The 21,683-nt window shown below is 38.5% G+C and overlaps 2 protein-coding genes across 2 annotated transcripts in view; both read right to left on the bottom strand.

Moving 5' to 3' along the window:
- Positions 1-2,660: 2,660 nt before the first annotated feature.
- Positions 2,661-21,683, bottom strand: part of LOC112045520 (sensory neuron membrane protein 2-like) — a 50,555-nt gene continuing 31,532 nt past the window's right edge. The window contains exons 7-9 of the mRNA XM_024081720.2: positions 5,478-5,596; positions 4,180-4,305; positions 2,661-2,961 (exon numbers count right to left, since the gene is read on the bottom strand). Of these exons, the coding sequence (XP_023937488.2) occupies positions 2,746-2,961; positions 4,180-4,305; positions 5,478-5,596 (461 nt within the window). The 3' untranslated portion in view covers positions 2,661-2,745. The remainder of the gene's footprint in view (positions 2,962-4,179; positions 4,306-5,477; positions 5,597-21,683) is intronic.
- Positions 15,462-18,139, bottom strand: LOC112045529 (mucin-5AC-like). The gene has a single exon (XM_024081742.2). The coding sequence runs from the start codon at positions 18,012-18,014 to the stop codon at positions 15,642-15,644; it is 2,373 nt and encodes a 790-aa protein (XP_023937510.2). The 5' UTR covers positions 18,015-18,139; the 3' UTR covers positions 15,462-15,641.

Raw genomic sequence — 21,683 nt, 5'->3', positions numbered from 1 at the left:
CCTTATACATGAAAGTCATAACGAAATACAGTCACAAGCCCATGTCTCTGTGGAGTGTTCTCGTAAAACCTTGTCTATTTTCCGCTGGAAAACCATATAATTTTTCACTTAGTTAAAAAAACTCAAATTAATATTAAAAACAAAATTGAACTAATGTAGGTAATGGTAAATATGTTTACATGGGACTGTGAACGTAACGGCTAGGTTAAAAATATCTAGATATACGTATGGAGCGAATTCATATATACATCACGAAGTATCGACGATTAAAATCTTTGCCTATTCATGTGTCTGTATCTTGAAAACATTCCTGTACCTCCAATACTCACTAAATCCAGTTTAATTTTCTCTGAAGTATATGACTCTTTGGTTGCCAAGCACTTCGACAAAATCTTGTTGATGAGACCCTCTATTCTGACCTCGATATACAACCTCCTGGGTAGAGGGCTATTTTCAAGCCCGTTAGTTAAAATGTTACGTCTACATGTTTTTCCAAAATCTGTGTTATTTAAGGTGAATTATTAAGAATCAAAATATTATATACGTTTAAATATATGTGGTATAACAATAATTAAATGTCTTTTATTGTTCTCCACTACAGATATTATTAGTTTTTTCATGTTCCGAGAAAAATCTTACAAAAAAGCTAGCTAGGTGTGGGTTAGCTATAGGAATAAAAAATAGCATATTTTACTCCACAAAACATCAGTTATGTCAGTGAAAGTTCCATCAAAATCGATTTAACCATTTTATATGGAACAAAGACTTAAAGAGCCTCAGTAAGTCATTGGTAAAGCGGCGGACTCATCACCGAGGGGTGGTGGTTTGATCCCCGCCCAGTATTGTCTATTGTCGTAGGTACCCACTTCTGATACAGTCTTTCCCGACTAGTTGGAGGGGAATGGGAATATTGGTCATGTTTATAAGATATGGCAAATATTCATTTTTATTCAAATATACAGACAAAAATAGACTTTTGAAAAAGTATCGTCAAGGGGCTCGGCAGTGCCCTCCAAGTTGAGTACTTTCATATACATTTTGTGAAAAGCTGCTAATTTACAATAACAATCAGACAGAAACCGTCCGAGGTAGTAAGTAACTCACCTGATAGTAAGTGAAGATGTAGTCTTAGATGGAAGCGGGCTAACTTGTTAGGAGGATGAAAATCCACACCCCTTTCGGTTTCTACACGGCATCGTACCGAAACGCTAAATCGCTTGGCGGTACGTCTTTGCCGGTAGCCTTCCACCAGCCAGACCAATTAAGAAAATCTCAATCTACCCGGCCGGGGATCGAACCCAGGACCTCCGATTTGTAAATCCACTGCGCCACGGAGGCCGCCAAACATCTTCATCGTCACTTAACATCAGGTGAGTCAAGTAACTATACAAACTTGACATTGAATAAAAAATAAAAAAGACATTTTAATTTTATAGGTATTTATTTGTATAGGTATAACTAATTATCATCATCATTATCGGTCCAGCTTGTGGAGGGTCGACCAACACGGTGCGGGGTCGCCATTCCAGCACCTTGTGACCCCTAGCCCTAACGTCCATTGGCTCTTCGAACTATGCGGCTTGTCTATAATATCTAATATTTCCTACTAAAGTACCTACTTACCTAGGTTTATATAAAGGACTATTCAGTAAAAGTTGACATGTTTGAGTCTTCCATCATTTCATCTTTATTTTGCAAGTAAGTGAAGAAATGACGTCATTAAAAAAAGGACATGATCATATTGCTGCTAGCAAAACATTTCTTTAGATAATATCGAATCTTTTTGGTTTCTTGTGATAATTGAATAATATGTTATAGTTTCAGTAATTAGCTTCCGGTTACGGCTCCGGATACGGAGCTTATGATTTGTTTTTTTTTGATCTTTACAAGTTAGCCCTTGACTACAATCTCACCGGATGGTAAGTGATGAATCAATCTAAGATGGAACTTTTTAGGAGGTGGATGAACATTCATTTCTACACAACATCGTACCATCGTACGCTTAGTGGTACGTCTTTGCCGGTAGGGTGGTCACGGCCGAAGCCTCCCAGATCTGGACCAATTCAGAAAACCTCAATCGGCCCTGCCGGGAATCGAACCCGGGAATTCCATTTTGTGAATCCACCGCGCATCCACTGGGCCACGGAGGCCGTCAATGAATTGTTGCCGCTGTTCTCAGTAGAATTTGTGTCTTGAACCAGTGGTAGAGTCACTATAATTGTAAATAAAATAATTATAATTTTGTTTATAGGTCGTAAGTCGGTCGTTTGCACTTTTACTGTCTTGTGATCCTATAAGAGCCGTGATAGCCCAGTGGCTATGACCTCTGCCTCCGATTCCGGAGGGTGTGGGTTCAAATCCTGTCCAGGACATGCATCTCCAACTTTTCAGTTGTGTACATTTTAAGAAATTAAATGTCACGAGTCTCAAACGGCGAAGGAAAAACATCGTGAGGAAACCTGCACACCAGAGAATTTTCCTAATTCTCTGTGTGTGTGAAGTTTGCCAATCCGCATTGGGCCAGCGTGGTGGACTATTGCCTAACCCCTCTCATTCTGAGAGGAGACTCGAGCTCAGCAGTGAGCCGAATATGGGTTGATAATGATGATCCTATGAGTATCGAAAAATTGTAACAAATCAAATACTAATCTGACATTTAATTAATTTATTATTGAATAAAGAGTATTCACACATTTATGAGTTAAGTAAATAAATAATTTATTTGATTTGGCGAAGTGCAATCCACTAATGCCTTTGCCAATTGCTGTTTTTGTCATGGGGTTGTTCCACGCGCGAAGCATTCTTCTTTGTCTTAAGGGCATATATTAGAATCACAACGCCGAGTGCGAACACCAAGCAACAAATCGATATGAGGACGGGAATAAGTATATCGACCAGCCTCAGACTCGACAGCAGTCGGTCGTTTATCATATCCACGAAATCATCGGGTAGCTCCATGCCCTGGAAAAAAACCGCCTTACTTCAAATACGTAGCAAATCAGACACTATTACCTACGCTTATAGCCGGCCGGTTATATACCAGTCCTTAAGTAACATGGATATCATAATCGTAATCATCATATCAGCCGATGGACGACTGCAAAACATAGGCCTTTTGTAGGGACTTCCAAACATCACGATCCTTAGCCGCCTGGATCCAAAGACTCGCTTGATCACACCAGTCTACCTGCTGGGGGTTCGACCAACACTACGCTTTGTAGTGCGGGGTCGCCATCCCAGCACCTGTACAATGCACAGTAAGCTGCAGCATTAATAAATCATCAAGTAGGTATGCTGTTGTAATATACAAAGTTATACCCGTAGTAGTAATAGTAAGTAGTACAAGCTCTTCGCGTAAGTAGCTTATTTTTTCACAGTGTAAGTATCTATATACCTACTTGTAATATTAATGATATAATTGGGATCTGTCCGTCTGTTCACTGTTCTCACTTCAACCACTGAACTAATTAGTTTGACATATTTATGTTAGCGATAAAATGGACCTTGGAGCCCAGCATAGGTTACTTTTTATCCCGGAAAAATCCGCGGAATTTTAAATAAACATAATTTAACAGAACTATGTCTAGTTACCGATAAGTGCATGAGTATTGAGTATCTAATTTCTTAAAGTTAACAGGCGTATGTGCACTTGTAAGAGTGTGTTCTATCTATCATAAGATTTGGTGGGCTATCGGTTTGCTCCGTAACCATCTGTTATATGAAGACACTAGCTGACACCGCGTGGTTCCCGTTCCCGTAGGAATATGGGGATAATATATAGCCTATAGCCTTCCTCAATAAATGGGCTATCTAACACTGAAAGAATTTTTCAAATCGGACCAGTAGTTCCTGAGATTAGCGCGTTCAATCAAACAAACAAACAAACTCTCTCAGTTTAACCACCGAACCAATTAGTTTGACATATTTTTGTTAGACATAAAATGGACCTTGGGGCTACTTTTTATCCCGGAAAAATCTGCGGAATTTTTAATAAACACTTATCGGTAACTAGAGAACTATCTTTACCAATAAGTGCAGATACTCATGCACTTATTTCTTATAGTTGACAGGCGTGTGCGCTTGTAAGAGTGTGTTCTATCTATTATAAGATTTGGTGGGCTATCGGTTTGCTCCGTAACCATCTGTTATATGAAGACATTATAAAACAAATTTCCATACCTCTTCAATCCAAAGTATCGGAGTTAAAGTGGTTCGTAAGTTATGTGTGGCAGGTATGGCGTCGATGCGTCGCATGAAGATGTTGAACTGCGCTCTCTTGAAGCCTCGGACAACAGTTCCAGTGTTCTACAAATAATAATTATTGCTATAGAATAATATAAACAAATAAATAAATAAATATACTTAAACAATACACATCACTATCTAGTAGCTTGTGTTATGAGTGCTAAGATATATAATTGTATATTAATATTATATTATAATATTAATATACAATTATATACTACATATAAATACTTATATAGTGTATAAATACACACAGACACTGGAAATCACCCATGTTCATCACACAAATATTTTCCAGTTGTGGGAATCGAACCCACGGCCGTGGATGCAGGAAGCAGGGTCACTACCCACTGCGCCACGCGGCTGTCAAAAAATATCGCTATTGGTTGACTATGTCTTGTCCTCTTCACGAGGTATGTCTCAACGCGCAAAACGGTCGCATCATCATCATTATCAACTCATATTCTGTAAACTGTTGAGCACGAGTCTCCTCTTAGTATGAGAGGGATTAGACCTTAGTCCACTACGCTGGCTAAATGCGGATTGGCAGACTTCACACACCTAGAGAATTAAAAAAATTCTCAGGTATGCAGGCTTTTCCTTCACGTTTGACACACGTGATGTTTAATTTCTTAAAATGCACACAACTGAAAGTTGGAGGTGCATGGACTGGATTTGAACCCACGCCCTCAGAAGCGAAGGCAGAGGTCCTATCCACTGGGCCAGTCCGAATGCATCAGTACTGAAGATACTTTCATAAGATCATCTTAGACTGCGTCGGCACAGAATAAAGATGATCCAGAATGAGTCTTTACAAGCAGCGTCGTGAAGCCGCTGAAGCCCATAAAAAACAAACGTCACGCGTCTCCTTGACATCCGCATATACAAACATTTTTCACAGTTTATATTTTAAAATTACGTAATTAATTACTAACAACAATTACTTATATTAATATAATAATCAATAATCACCAATAAAAATACTCCATCTTATTTATTTCTTTAGGTTTTGTGAACAGTTTCTGAAATATTAAAAACATAAGACGCCATTTTTCTTTAATAATATTGAAAGTTACTGATTCGACGCTTCGTGTCGTACTGACTCGTGAATGTATCCGTTTTTGAATTTTGTATTTGGAGCGTCTACGTCACCGTCTTGTTCCGTGCGCTCCATCTGCCTATTATTCCTTAATCTGTGGTTATTCTTAAAATAAATACTCGTAAGTACTTACAGGTTCCAAGTCAAGGAATATCCGGTGCGCCTCTTCGTTGGGAGCCATGCCAATAATGCCGTTTCTGTACACAGAGTCCGCGTACAGGAAATGAGGGTAGGATAACACCATCAGGGCACCTGCCGATGTAACAAAACATTAAACATCTTCAAACAATCAATATAAAACCACCATAGACAACGGCGTTAAGCGTTTGACTATTTAGCTTCTAACCTAGTCATCCCTATTAGGGATGATGACTAGGTTTGAATGTATTGATTTTTATGATACACTAGCGGACGCCCGCGACTTCGTCCGCGTGAAATTTAGTTCTTCACAAATCCCACAGGAAGCATGGATTTTTCCGGGATGAAAAGTAGCAGTGTTAATCCAGTTAATAGAAATAGATTTTACATCTATTTCTATTCCAAATTTCAGCTTAATCGGTTCAAAATTGACAAAGTTTCATACAAGACTACATTTTAGAAGAAAGAAAAACTCAGCATCCCATACAGCCCGACCCAGGACTCGAACCCAGGACCTCGTGATCCGAAACCACATCAGCGAACCGCTGGACCAATGAGGTAGTTAACAAAACATTAAAATGAAATATGCTCGTTAATACCTGTATAGGTACTAAGGTGACGATCATTATGTAGATATATATTAGTAAACAAGAATATGAAATCTTCGTTTTATTATTAACAAGAAAACCTGCTCTATTAATTTAAAGACCGACTTCCTCACTCTAGGGGTTTGAGGAAAATCCATACAATACTAAGATTACGTTCTTTGTATCTATTGTCACTACGTCCCCCTGTGCCAAAGTTTTTTAAAATCAGTTTAGCCGCTTAGTGGGTGTTTTCCAGTGTCTGTGTGTATTTATACATTATATAAGTATTTATATGTAGTATACAATTGTATATTAATATTATAATATCAACTATCTTGGCACCCATAACAGAAGCTACTCTGTATGCTTACTTTGGGGCTAGATAGTGATGTGTATTGTTTAAGTATATTTATTCAGTATATTTAAACAAAAATTTAAAAGTTAAAAAGTTTAGAAAAGTGAGGCAAAAATGTTAAAAGCGAGAAAATGTTTGTTATAATGTATGTTGTGTGGCATAATAATGTTTTTCCTTCACCGTTTGAGACACGTGATATTTAATTTCTTAAAATACACACATCTGAAAACTTCGAGGTGAATGCCCCGGATCGGAATCGAACCCACTCCCTCCGGAATCGAAGGCAGAGGTCATATCCAGTAGGACTACCACGGCTTTTTATATAGGATTATTTATTTATTTATTTACACTAAATACTAATTAAATTTACTACCAAAATAACTATAATGAAATAACTACAACAATAAAACATAAAATTACAGAATTTATATTAAACAATTAAAATAAATTCAAAGTTAACATATCCAATGAAATCAATATTAAACAATTACTTTCTCGAAGGCAACTTTTCTTTTTGGCTGGTGGGAGGCTTCGGCCGTGGCTAGTTACCACCCTACCGGCAAAGACGTACCGCTAAGCGATTTAGCGTTCTGGTACAATGACGTGTAGAAACCGAAAGGGGTGTGGATTTTCATCCTCCTCCTAACAAGTTAGCCCGCTTCCATCTTAGACTGCATCATCCCTTACCATCAGGTGAGTGTAGTCAAGGGCTAACTTGTAAAGAATTAAAAAAAAAACTTAAATATCTTTAGGGCACCAGGCACTTTTTCTTTTTATTATCGTATCCTATCATGAATTTGCACATTCATATAATTTAAGTAATTATAATTCACTATTTATATAGAAACAGCTGATGCAATGCGGTTTTATTCGCGTAGTTCCCGTTCCCGCGAAATTTGGTTTAGTAGATCGAGAGATTACCCCCTACAATACAACAAACTTTACTTTATTTTGAATAAAAATAAATAACTTGCTCCCCCCCCCCCTCTATTTTTTCCGTATAACGCTCGTAAGTTCATGTCTTAATGTTAAGAGAACGGTTCACAGATTATGAATTAAAAAAAAATGGCCAGCCGTTGAGAGAAATTAGCTTTAAAAAAAATTAAAAAGCCATTGTAGATATTCACAGTTGGAACAAAGACGCAACTTGCAAGTTGTAAGTGAATTATTTAGAACGTAAATTAACACACGTATAAGTTTTCAGTTACATTTAAAGCAGAAATTGTTAAGATGGAAACATTTTAACTCGTGTAAAGGTTATGTTGCCTTGTGTTTCAAAGAGTTTCTAGAAACTGTGTAATGTTAAACAAATCTTTTGACCTTTGACATTTAGAATAAAGAAAAGAAAATTAATTTAATGTTGTACCTAGTTCGCATGGGTGGATCGTTGGGTACATTTATGTATTAAAATAGGTCATACGAGTAATATACAATTTACATGCCCACTCATAGCTCACGTACTAGCAACGTTGTATATTGTGTGCCCATGTATTTCAAAACTACATAATTAAGAGCGAGCTCTATTACTGCATCGCGATACGTTGCGTTCATTTCGTTGCTTTTTAATGGTTCCGTAGTCCACAAAGGTGGACTGACGTCATCAAGCAAGACAGATTTGCTGGATTGGAAGTCTCTATAAAAGGCATAGGCAGAGGACGTCCAACTGCTGATATGATGATGATGATGAAGTCCACAAAGAACCTTCATAAATCAAACCAAATCAAAATACATTTATTTCAATTACGCTTAGCTTTCAAGCTTACAAGTCCTTTTTTTATTTTTACAAGTTAGCCCTTGACTACAATCTCACCTGATGGTAAGTGATGATGCAGTCTAAGATGGAAGCGGGCTAACTTGTTAGGAGGAGGATGAAAATCCACACCCTTTCGGTTTCTACACGGCATCGTACCGGAACGCTAAATCGCTTGGCGGTACGTCTTTGTCGGTAGGGTGGTACTAGCCACGGCCGAAGCCTCCCACCAGCCAGACCTGGACCAATTAAGAAAATCTCAATCTGCCCAGCCGGTAATCGAACCCAGGACCTCCGTTTTGTAAATCCACCGCGCATACCACTGCGCCATCGGTTTAACGCTTTAACGTGTTCTCCGAGTACTGGTTGTTACATTGATAATGTTTTGAAAGAACGACAGCCTATTACTTCATAGTCCGACTCTATCTCGAACCCAAGATCCATAGCTGCTAGGCTAACCACAGAACCATCGAGTCAGTCTAAAGGATTTTAAAAGATTATAAATCATAGATAGTACGAGTGTATGACATCATAAAATAAATAATAATTACCAATGCAAAGTTATTTCGGAGGCATCGGAATGAACTTTAGGATGATACCCGCTATTCACATTGGCCAATACGTAGGCCAATACATTTCCCAATTCGTTGGCCTGATTGTTGGCTATCATGTGGTGCCAGCTCTTCACGGTTGCCAACATTTAAGCTTAATGTGTACCTTTAGGCTTAAATATATATACCGCATTCTCACAAATAAATAATAGCGATCCGGTTCTGCGTTATTGGTCAACAATATGCCATTTTGTCTTTACAATATAAAACGTGGGTCGCATGTTAGGTCTAATTGTATCGAATATTGTGGTTGTTTCGAAACATCCGCACTACTTGATAGCCAACATATTGGTCAACGTATTGGCCTACGTATTTGCCAATGTGTAGAGCGAGCAATAAATTACCTGTCTATAGAGTTGTTAGCTCTACAGACCGGTCAACCGATCCATCTGGTGGCTAAGGAAGGTCACCCAAGGGTCATCGTTTCTAAGAAATACAATCGCGATGATGTATTGTGACACTATTAATTTACTCGTAAACTTAAAAACTTTTGCATTGAACTTTTTTAAAAGAGTATATATAAAACTACTGGATGCCTGCGGCTCCGTTCGCATGTGATTTTGTTTACTTTTTATTTTTCTTTTCTAACAAAATCGATTTAATTGCCTTACAGGTGGCTGGTAGTGGTTAGCTGGTATGTAAGTAATTGGGCACAAGATTCTGTATTTGATTCCTTACTTGGGCTACTTTACTTTTTAAGAATTTTTCAGTTATTATTCTTACTCTGGAGTTGGGAAATTTGTGGTGCTTCACCGTTGTGCCTCGGAAACGCCAAAACAAACAATAGCACCCTGACCACCGACCCACAAAGAATAAGTTTAATTTTTTATGTTTTCCTTGGCACCCCTTCGGAAAACAATGTTTAATTTGACTCTTTGTAAAAGTTTCAAAAGAAGCCAAGTGTCTGGCAAATGGGGATATAATTACTAATATTTCGCCGATAAAATATAAAAAATTGTACTTTATCTTCATTTTTTCACTTCACTTTTTAATTAGTTTTTAATCCTATTATGATAACTATTATTCGATAATTACTTCTCCACCAAACAGGATCTAATAATAATCCTTTAGGAATCAATAGAAAAGATAAAATTCTCTTTTATCCATATTTTCTATTTAAAGATTTAATTTTATTTATCACCTTAATAATTTTATTTTTTTCATTATTTTTGTTTGTACCTCAAACTCAACGTGCAGTCTGGAATAACTAATAATCAGACCTCTTATCAAAGTTCAGTAGGTTAATGAGTGATGCGTCTCCTAGAGTGCTGTTGGTTGCTAGAGTTCTGAACGTTATTAAACTATAAGTTTCGAAACTTTTAATTATGATCACGATCACTTACAGTGCGAAGGCGTGTGTTATAAAACAGGTAATGTAAAAGTGACGTCACATATGTTGCTGCGTTGCAAAGTAAGAGCGGGGGCACAAGATGCGTTGCGGCGCCGCATCGCAAGGATTTAACCGCAACGTTTTTTTTTTATTCAAGTTAGCCCTTGACTACAATCTCACCTGATGGTAAGTGATGATGTAGTCTTAGATGGAAGCGGGCTAACTTGTTAGGAGGAGGATGAAAATCCACACCCCTTCCGGTTTCTACACGGCATCGTACTGGAACCATAAATCGCTTGGCGGTACGTCTTTACCGGTAGGGTGGTAACTAGCCACGGCCGAAGCCTCCCACCAGCCAGACCTGGACCGATTAACAAAACTTCAATCGGCCTAGCCGGGGATCGCACCCAGGACCTCCGTCTTGTAGATCCACCGCGCTTACCACTGCGCCACGGAGGCCGTCAAAACTACTTAGTCCTTATGGTCATCGTCTAATTTCAGCGGCATTTTATCTCCTTTATGGGCTGGATTGAATGTGCTTTCTGTGACAGGAGACACTCCCAACTCCGAACTGATAAGTACTGAGAAGTTAGAAAAATAAGTCATGCCCTAGATTCAAGGTCAGATCGGTTGGTCCAGTTTATATGAATTTGAATTACGATAGTGCGATGAATGGAGATTGAATCTAAGACATCATGGCTTTCAATTCAGCGATAAATAGCCCAACAATAGCTTCAATAACCTACGGTTATTGGAGGACTTATCACGCCGGTTCGTGCACTGACTTCTCATTTTCTCTTAGGGGAAGTGTAATTTAAAAAAATATTTTGGCTATGTAACCTTAAAATAATCCAAACTAATATTATAAATTAGAAAAATAAGTTTGTGTCTGTTAAATTTTTACAGCTAAACCGATGAAGCTGATTTGATGAATTATGAAAAACGTCGTGAGGAAATATGCCAACCGCATTGGGCCAGCGTGGTGGACTATTGTTCTATCCCGAGGAGGTCTACCTTCCTGCGAGGAGACTTGAACTCAGCAGTGAGCCGAATATGGGTTGTCAATGATTATGATGATGATGGTACCTATTAGCTATATACGGCTGTAAGCTTTTTATGAAACTATCATTTTCGAATTATAATGAAGTGTAATTACATTTTAATGATAGCCGAAAAAGGGGACGTTAGCTTACACTGATTTCTAACAAATGACGTCGCAGGCGTCCGCTATTCTATACCTATCTATACCTATAACTAACCGACGCCCTGTAGTTTCACTCATGTAGTCCCCGTTCCTGTGAATACGGAGATCAAATATAGCTATTACATATAGATAGCCACGTTATCTTTGAGTGTCGTAGGCTACATTTTAACCCCGTATTTCTCCGGGAACGGGAATAACGTGGGTGAAACGGCAGGACGTCTGTTAGTACTAAATTATATGACGCAGTTTGGTAAACTGGAAATAGAGTTTTGAGTGAAAATTTTATTAATTTTATATGTCTCGCAAAATACTGTAACTACAGGCCCCGAGGCTTTGCGCGACGCTCCCGGCGTGGAAGATTGTGCAGCTGCGGGCCCTTTGTTCTTGCGAAATCGATATTGCAGCTAGCTGCGATATTTACTTAGCTCTGACTTACTTACCTAAAAGGTAATTAAAATTTTCCTTTGCTTTGTAATGTTGTAACGATGTTTTTATAAATACTACAATATGTAGGTTGATTTGATGTTAATTTTAATAGGTTGTTATTAAAGACAAAATTAGTGAATAGGCCAGCATTCCTCCTTTAAGGAGAGAGAATATGGAGCTAAGACCTACCACGCCACTCCCAGATCGGCGGGATTAGGGTCAACATAATCATCATCTCTAACAGCTGATGGACGTTCACTGCTGGACAATTGGACATAGACATCTTTCTTGCATGGACTTCCGAACACCATTGCAACCCATTTGACGTCTTCGGTTCACATAGTGGGGGGTTGATCAACATAGCGCTTTCCGTCGGCAGTCAGAAATGTCTGTCATTAACGACCACTATCTAATGCTTATGACAACGACCTTGGAGAACAACTCCACCAACGTCTTTTTTTTTCTTTTTTTTTTATGCTTTGTCGGTAGGGTCTTAACGAGTCACAGCCGAAGCAAAATCTACTTCCGACTGAGAAATATATATTAGACGAAAAAAAAACAGTATCACATAGAACTGCTCAGGACTCGAACCCAGGACTTCCACCAGGCAGTATTATAAGCATTTTTGCGAATACAACGCTTATATATGTAATCCGAGGAAAAATGGCATCCACGAATCCTCAGCGTGTTAGCGTCATGAAATTTGCATATATTTTTTTCTAATAATATCTGATCATCACATATCTACCATTAAAACAGAAATTATTGATTTATAAACGCAACGTTATATGTCCTTCCTTGACATTACCATGTTGTATCAGTACATACATTCTGCATTTCTTGAAGAATTCTGTGCTCGGAATGAAATTCTGATTTAACAAATCCCGAGGGAATCGTGGACTTTTCCATTACGTGAAGTGACCTTTGTTCTGTTCCAAGATACATGGATGATTATATTATGATACGGTTTAGTGGATGAACTGTGAAAAGGTAACGACAGACAGATTTATTTTAGCATTTATAATATATCATAAATTGATATCGCTTTTAAAAACCTATAGACTATTAGCTAACAATCGCACTGAGCACAAAAGGGTAGCGACCACAAACAGCGTGACAAGAGCATTATCTATATTTTTTTATTTTTTTTACAAGTTAGCCCTTGACTACATTCTCACCTGATGGTAAGTGATGATACAATCTAAGATGGAAGTGGGCTAACTTGTTAGAAGAAGGATAAAAATCCACATCCCTTGACCCTTTTGGTTCCTACACGACATCGTACTGAAAATTCAATTCGCTTGGCAGTACGTCTTTGCCGGTATATATTAGAAGCTTTTGATAAGTAGTTAATTTACCTCTTTCTGCTTTAAAATGAGCGGTGTTATGCGAGTATCATAAGCTAACGAGTTTATCCGCAGATGTCATTTGAATATTAATTCACATATACTATTAATTCTAAAGAACACCGTCCAATTGAATTAAAGGTCACATTAGATTTATCTGTTTTTTTCATTAGGTTTAAAAAGGGGACGTTTTTTAATGCAATGCTTATTCATCATTATTATTATCCAATTTTGAAGACCCATTAAAGAGTAAAGGTTTCTCTCTAAGGATCAACGGAAGGAGACTTGGTCGCTAACTATGGGACTCATAAGAAGGCTCAGAGTCACACAACGGGCGATGGAACGAGCTATGTTAGGAGTATCTCTGCGTGATCTAATCAGAAATGAGGAGATCCGCAGAAGAACTAGTCACCGACAGCTCAACGAGTTGCGAAGCTGAAGTGGCAATGGGCGGGGCACATAGTTCGAAGAGCCGATGGACGTTGGGGTCCCAAAGTGCTGGAAAGGCGACCTCGCACTATTAAGCGCAGTGTTGGTCGACCCCCCACCAGGTGGACTGACGACATCAAGCGAGCCGCAGGGATTCGCTGGATGCAGGTGGCTCAGTATAGTGATGTTCGGAAGTCCCTACGAAAGGCCTTTGTCCTGCAGTGGACGTCCATCGGCTGATATGACTATGATGGTCAACGGGTATTGAATGAGATGAAAGTTTGTATGAAACGATTTATAAGTTTCGACACGGACGTAGTCGAGGGCGTCAGTTAGAGGAAAATTTATTAAATACCCGTTACAAAGGAGACTTGAGCGCCTGTTTACTGGAAAACTTAAACTTACTTAGCACTGTAACTCACTTCATAAGACCGCAACTTCGGAATATCCGTTCTAAACTTCACGAACTAAACGCAATGCCAGTATTTGACATGCAATATGCAACTGGATATGACTATCGGAAATATCTTCTGAAGACTGGAAAAATGTAATTGTATTGAAAATGCTTCGAATGTGAACAGCTCAGTGAACAGGCGAACTACGTGTACTGATACGCTCCGCTACGTAATATGTTGTTTGATTGGCAGTAAATGGTGTTTATCTCTACACAGCAATAAAACAATGTTTCCCACTGTTTGTACGCTTAGATATTAACTACACAACGGATTTTAATATGGCTGTCATCACGTATCATCATCATGTCACTTTCGCAGTGGTATGCGCGGTGGATTTAACAAGACGGAGATCCTGGGTTCGATTCTCGGCTGGGCCGATTAAGGTTTTCTTAATTGGTCCAGGACTGGCCGGTGGGAAGCCTCGGCCGTGGCTAGTTATAACCCTACCGGCAAAGACGTACCTACCGCCAAGCAATTTAGCGTTCAAGTTTGTTGGTTTGGTCTTTATTATCAACATATTAAAATAAATATTAAATCAATTCACAAAATATCATTAACTACGTCAAATAGTGATTAAGTTCAGTATATAAATTTCACACATGCAAATCCGGGGCGGGTCGCTAGTATTTCATGAAACTCTGTTTCTCTCTCTCTGTCGCTGGGAAATTGGGCTAGTGAAATACTCGTATGTATAATTGAAATACGAGTACTTAATTTGTTTATTTCAAGCTTAGTTACTTCACAAGTACCTACTTATCTATCGCACATGATTGAAACATTCCTGTGACAAAGAATATAATATGTGCTTTTTTACTATTACTACTTTTGCCTATGTCGTATGAGGTAGGTACTTAACCTACGAGTATAAAGCCTAGTATTCCCCTTGGGACAAAATACGTTATTTCAAAATATTTTCAATTGATTTTCATTACTTTTTCACGAGTAGAGAAGACCATCATCATCATCATCAGCACATCAGCCGATGGACGTCCACATAGGCCTTTTGTAGGGACTTCCAAACATCACTGAGCCCCCTGCATCCAGCGAATCCCTGCGACTCGCTTGATGTCGTCGGTCCACATGGTGGGGGGTCGACCAACACTGCGTTTTCTAGTGCGGGGTCGCCATTCCAGCACTTTGTAGAGAAGATATACGATGTTATTTGTTCAAAAAATATAAATAAAGAATTTCGCAATAATACCATTCGCAAAGCATATATAAAAGATACGTAATAATAGCACAAAATATCTAATATATTGCTATCTGGTTACCGCATCAGGCTATACGACTTACGTATACCTACTAACGCAAAGACAGACGCATTTGGCAACTTTTTTTGCATAATCATATTGAAATCTGCTTCTCGAATATTTTGTAAAGCGATGAACCGACATATACACATTATTTATTTATGTGCCAGAATTACCTAATGCTAAAACATTATGTACGGGTTTTTATATACAAAAGAATTAATAAAAAAACGAAGTCGACCAGTCGAAACGTATAATAACAAATTAAAATTAACATTCAAATGCTTAATAATCTACGAGTATAATATATAATTAAGTCTAAAATAATAAATGCTTTTTGGTTTGACGCTTAATATAAATTATTATGTTACAACAAATTTAACATTTAGATTTACATTTCAAACATATCCTACTTATTATTTTTGCGTATAATTTTTTGGGAGTTCTATAATTGGTTTTTTGGTTGTGAAATAGGAAGGGGGAGGCTTAGTAGTGCCGCCGGAGAATATACTGAGTTTGTAAGCTCTTCTATTTGAGGAAGTGAATTCGAAGGGCTTAAACGGGGGTTTAGTAGACGGTCTTAAGTAGAGGTCGAATATACTCGTAGATAAGGCTGTTTTCGTGGTTGATGCCTCAGTGGACGTCGTCAGTGCAGGTTTTTGTGTAGTTGTGTATATAGTTGAAGTCAAAGTTGAATTTGTAGGCCTCACTGTGAGATTAGGTTTCGGTGTAACAGTAAAGTTACGATGTCCTTCCCAAAATCGATTAGATGTTCGCGATTGTAACATTGTGGACGATGTACTTGTAGTCCGAGGTTTGCTCGTAGTTTGAGGTTTATTTGTAGTCACTTTATCACTGCTCTGTAATGTACTAATCTTTGTTGTATTACCGATATCTGGTGTTCTTGAAACCTCTGTTGTACTCATACTTGCATTCTGTGGTATAGGGGTTTTTACAAATCTAGCTGGTAATTTATTAGTTTCTTTTGCATTATACATTTCGCTTGGAATTGTTGTGGTTTTAGAAGTGGTCGTTATTATAGCAATTTCATTTGTATTGTTTATATAAGATGTTGTTGAAACTTCAGGCTTTTTTGTGCTCGGTGTAATGGCAGTTGTACTTTTTACAGAATTTTCATAAAGTCTTTGTCTTGATATAGTTTGGTACTTCCGAGTGCTATATGTTACAGTCGAACGTTCAGTGGTTTTATCAAAATCTAATAAATAACGAGCACGACCTCTTTGCGATGACGGTCTTGTTGTCGTGAACGTGTCCAATTGTTGTGCAGATGAGATCAGTGAAGCCGAAGTCGGTTTTGGGGTAGTAAATCTAAAATTAATTTCATAATTTTCACTATTATCTACCGACCCTTTGGTCGGTGAACGAGTCGATGGTTTTATTTTATCGCTACGTAGAATATGACTAAGAAAAGGGTTTTGCGATAAATCTTCAATTGACACTTTAGTGTCAATGTCGTCATTATTCTGAGAAGACGATTCCTTTGGCAAATTAGAATTCACGTCCGGGCTACCAAACATTCCAATTTGCTTAAAAGATCTCAGAGTACTCTCTGGTTTTGATGTAGTCAGAGTAAACTCTCTAAAGGTATTTCGGTTGTATTCTGTTTGCTGGGAAGGTGATTCTGTTCTAGACTTGAAACTAAAGCCAAGTAGTGAATTTAAAAAAGGATTCTGAGCTAAATCATCATAAGTTAGTTTTTCACTGGTAGAGATTTCCTCAAATTGTGGCGTTTGAATATGGTACTTACTCAAATCAGACGATATTATTTTTTTCGGAGAAAATTCACTCACATCCTTTGGGAACGCGGGCGATAAATTTAAAAATATATTATGCGACAAATCTTCATATAACGATGAATCAGTTGGTGCAGTAGTACTTGTAGCAGGGGCAGTGGTTGTTTTGCTAGTTTTTTGGTAATCGCTTATTTTATTTCTGAGAAATAGTGGTTCTGCGAATGTTTTCCGGCGGCGGAACTGATTGGATTCTATTTTTCTCGGCGAGGGAGGTTTTATTCCTACGAGATCTGGATCCAATGTTGTCGTAGTCGTAGGTCGAGTCGAGAACTCTAACAAACGTGCGCGCTGATTAGCTCGTCTCGTCGCGCCCGGAAGCTCGAGCTCGTCGATATTGTCCACTTTGAAGTTAAGCCAGTTTGATCGTTTGTTATTATCGTAGTAATTTCGTTCGAATTCATTCACATAGCTCCCTTGAAAGATGGAATTTATTCCCAAGTAACTTGGGGTTGACAGGTTCCGGTGAGGAATATTTATCGGTGGCGTTTTCGACTCGTTCTTAGTGTCAGCTTTCAGATATCGGGCTCTGTCTTCAAACTTTATTGGAAGGTCTTTGACGTTTATGTCACAGTCGACGACGTATTTCTTCGCGTTTTGCTTGCAGTTGTGCGGATACACCACCCAGGCGAGGAAGCCGTCGCCCTGCAGCCGCGTGTGTTCTTTGTGCACCTGCAGCGCGCAGCGCACGTCGTCGGCGATGTCGTCGTCGCGGAAGGCGGAGCACGGCGCGCCGCACGCCTTGCCGGGCCCGCACCAGTACAGCTCGCTGATCTGCAGTATGCCGTGGTCGCCGCTGCCGCGGTTGTGCGCCGCCGTGTCGAAGCGCGACTCGTGGTAAGCAATGCACACCCACGTGGCAATGTCCTCGCGCCGCACGCCCAGCCGCCGCAGTTCCCGCGCCAGCGCACACCGCTCGAACACGCGCGCGCCGCCCAGCGCCGCCAGCGCGCTCACCAACAAGGCGACGCGGAACATCGTGAAGTGCGTTTGCGCATCCCACGCGCGTGCACGCTGTTTTATTTACGCGAGGACGCGCCGCCGCTCGCGTCGCGCCCGCATTAACGGTAATCTCAATTGCGTGTCGAGTTAAACGCCGATCATTTTAGAGCAGAGATAATAGCGGATCGTCGCTGCGGGCTGGCTGCCGGCCGGCGGCCGCGGACGACACCGGCTCACCTTGGGCCGCGGCGCCGCAGGTGGCTGTCGGTGTCCATCGTAAGAGTGATTTCATTAAAATCGGTTAACTTGAAACGATACTATTTTTAAATTATTCTCAGAAAGGTAAAGGTCGACGAGCGATATTGTCGAATTGGGGCCGGTAAATTATTGATTATCTTATTAGCCATTAGCTGAACTCCGCGGATTGACCATAATATAAGAAGTAGAGTAGAATCTATCATCATTATTAACAACCTATATTTAGCTCACTATTGAACACGAGTCTCCTTTCAAAATAAGAGGATTTAGGCTAATAGTCCACCACGCTGACCCAATGCGGGTCACATGATGTTTTTCCTAATTCGTGAACGTGATATTTTTTTTTTTTTAATGCACATAACTGGAACTGGAACACCCTACACCTTCCAAATCAATGGCAGAGGTTTTGTCTACTGGGCTTACACGAACACTATCTTTAACATCTGACAGTGGTTGTTAGTGAATTTAACATTATCATCCTAAGTCCGCCTACCCGTGTTAGAACTGCGTGGTGAGTTTAGACTCCGAACATGGGATACGGAGCTTAAACTCACTACTCTATTCCAGCTGCACCTTTAAGGAATACTAGGCTCTAAATTAGGCTGATGATGTGTTGTTTTAATGACATGTGCCGAATTTCAGAACTTTCCGCTAACGGGACCTGGCACGACAGTTACTCGCAACTTTTGACCTAACCACATTGACACACAAGTGAAGCCGGTATTGTGTGCTCATGATGTCATATGATGTGACGCTGTTGCCAATAATAAAATCGCAATGCCAGCAAAGCGAGTTAATTCGTCATTCATTAAACTAATATTATAAAGAGGAAAAATATAATTGTTTGTTTGAATTGAATAGATTCTGAAACTACTGGACCGATTTCAACAATGGTGATGATGACTAGGTTTGAATATATTGATTTTAATGATACATTCGGGTAGATAAGGTCAATGATAACTAATTTATACATAAAAGGCAAAGATTGTCTGGATATTTGCAAACTATATAAAACTTCAAAATCTATTAAATGTCTTTTATCAAATTTCATACAACTTTAGCTTCCTTAGGTACATTAAATGTGACATTTTTAAATATGTGAACTATAAACATAAACGCACAAATAACAAAGATATTAGTAATTTTGTTTGAACGCCCATACAAATCTAAAGATCATTATGTACCTACGACGTCATTAAGTCGTACTATTTTGTATGTGGCGTTTTTCATTGATCCACGGCAGCGCCGCAAATCTGACCCTTTGAATCCCTATAGCCGAAAGTAATGATTGATGAAAATTTGAAAAAATACATGATTTTTAAATTTTTATAAAAAATCCTTAATATATTTCGGATTTACTATGCGAAATTGATATTGTTTAATTTGATATGAGTCAGCTACCCAACTCATTTCTAAATACATGGAACAATGACCCACATTAATTCATTTTCTAGTTTAATTTGTTTAGCTATTAGCATGTACTGAAAATCTATTTAATGTCAGATAATATTTAAAACGACTACACGCAATGTTTTAGCATTTTATAATATGAGTAGCCGTGATAGCCCAGTGGATATGACCTCTGCCTCCGATTCCGGAGGGAGTGGGTTCGAATCCGGCCCGGGGCATGCACCTTCAACTTTTCAGTTGTGTGCATTTTAAGAAATTAAATATCACGTGTCTCAAAACGTGAAGGAAATACATCACGAGAAAATCTGCACACCAGAGAATTTTCTTAATTCTCTGCATATGTGAAGTCTGCCAATCCGGATTGGGTCAGCGTGGTGGACTATTGGCTTAGCCCTTCCCATTCTGAGAGGAGACTCGAGCTCAGCAGTGAGCCTAATATGGGTTGATAATGATGATGATGATGATAAAATTTTAATAAAATTAAAATGAAATGAAGCCTCATCAGCTCAACTGTAGGTGCCAGACTCATCACCAGGTCATAGATTCGATCCCCGCCTTCAGAATTATTGTCCTACCCACTCCAATCACAGTTTTTTCCTGACTAATTGGAGGGAAACGGGAATGGTCATATATAAAAATATATATGGGAAATATTCTTAAAAATTCGGACATATCCAAAAATTTTATATTTCTGAGGTTTTATGGAAATCATCACGTAGAAAGATGGCTAACTTTTGTGTTTTTTTCAAAAGTTTTAGGTTTAGTAGTTTCGGAGAAAAGGGGGGAGGGGAGTATATTTTCGTGAAAAACTAGGAAACTACGTATTTCAAAATTACAAAAAAAATTGACCTTCATATTCAAAAATTTCAAAGTTTCAAACATTTCCATAAATCCTTAAGTAAAAAGCAAAATGTTGTATTTGTTTGAAAAATTTACATACATTAGTTTCGGAGAAAAAGGGCAAGGTAAATTTTCGTCTAATTACGTATTTAAATAAATTGAAAGCTTTTTTAAAAAATATTTCTTAAATCCTTTCATTTGATGTATCAGACGATAAAGTTTGCAAAAGTTTAACCCGTATAAGTGCCCCCTCTATTGAAATTTTACCTATTCACGGTACATCTGTGCGGTTGGATCACAAGAATTGATATTTCAAATTTCAACTTTCAACTGGATTGGTGCGGTTTATTCCGAGAAAATAGACATACATTAAAATGTGCGCGAGTGATAATAAAGGGGTTCCGTTTTTGTACTATGTACCCTAAAAAGGAGCCCTAAAAAAAGAAACGTATCTCGGGACGCTCGACAGAAGTAATAACCTAAACCTGCTGCCGTCGATGAGAGAAAGATATGCCAGATAAAGTTGCACCGTAACGCGTTACGTTACGAAGCGGTTTAGCCTCCCATAAGAAGTTTTACTTATTATTCGTATTACCACTATATTATTATACTTTAAAATGGGAGTTCACGTGGTGGGTATTTTTATTAAATGGTAAAAATTAATAAGTATTACTATCGCTTACGAGTATAGCAGGATGGATGCACGAACTAAGGTTGAGTTAGAAATGTTAATTAATATTGTTATTGATAATTATTTTAAAATAAAAACAGATACTGTTTTTCAAACCGGTAATAGAGTCGCTACAAACAACCTTGGATACAAAGGTGCTTGTTAACTACGAAATAAACAAATATGATATATTTTTTTACTTTTTCCATACCCATTTCCGGACTAGTGCAGAAAATTTATAGGAAAAAAGTTATCCTCATCACTACACAGTATAAAACAATGTCGCTTTCTGTCCCTATGTACCTATGCTTAAATTTTTATTAAAACTACGCAACGGATTTTAATGAGGTTTTTTTAAATAGATAGAGTGATTGAAGAGGAATGTTTATATGATTGTTATTACCATCCATGGTTCATGGTAAAATTTGTAACTTTAATAAATAAATAAAATACGGTGAAGAAAACACATAGCGAGGAATCCTGCATACCTAAGAAGTTTATTAATTCTCTTCGTGTGTGAAGTCTGC

This window comes from Bicyclus anynana, chromosome Z (assembly GCF_947172395.1).
Source record: "Bicyclus anynana chromosome Z, ilBicAnyn1.1, whole genome shotgun sequence".
NCBI lineage: Eukaryota > Metazoa > Arthropoda > Insecta > Lepidoptera > Nymphalidae > Bicyclus > Bicyclus anynana.
This window is presented reverse-complemented; position numbering and strand designations above follow the sequence as displayed.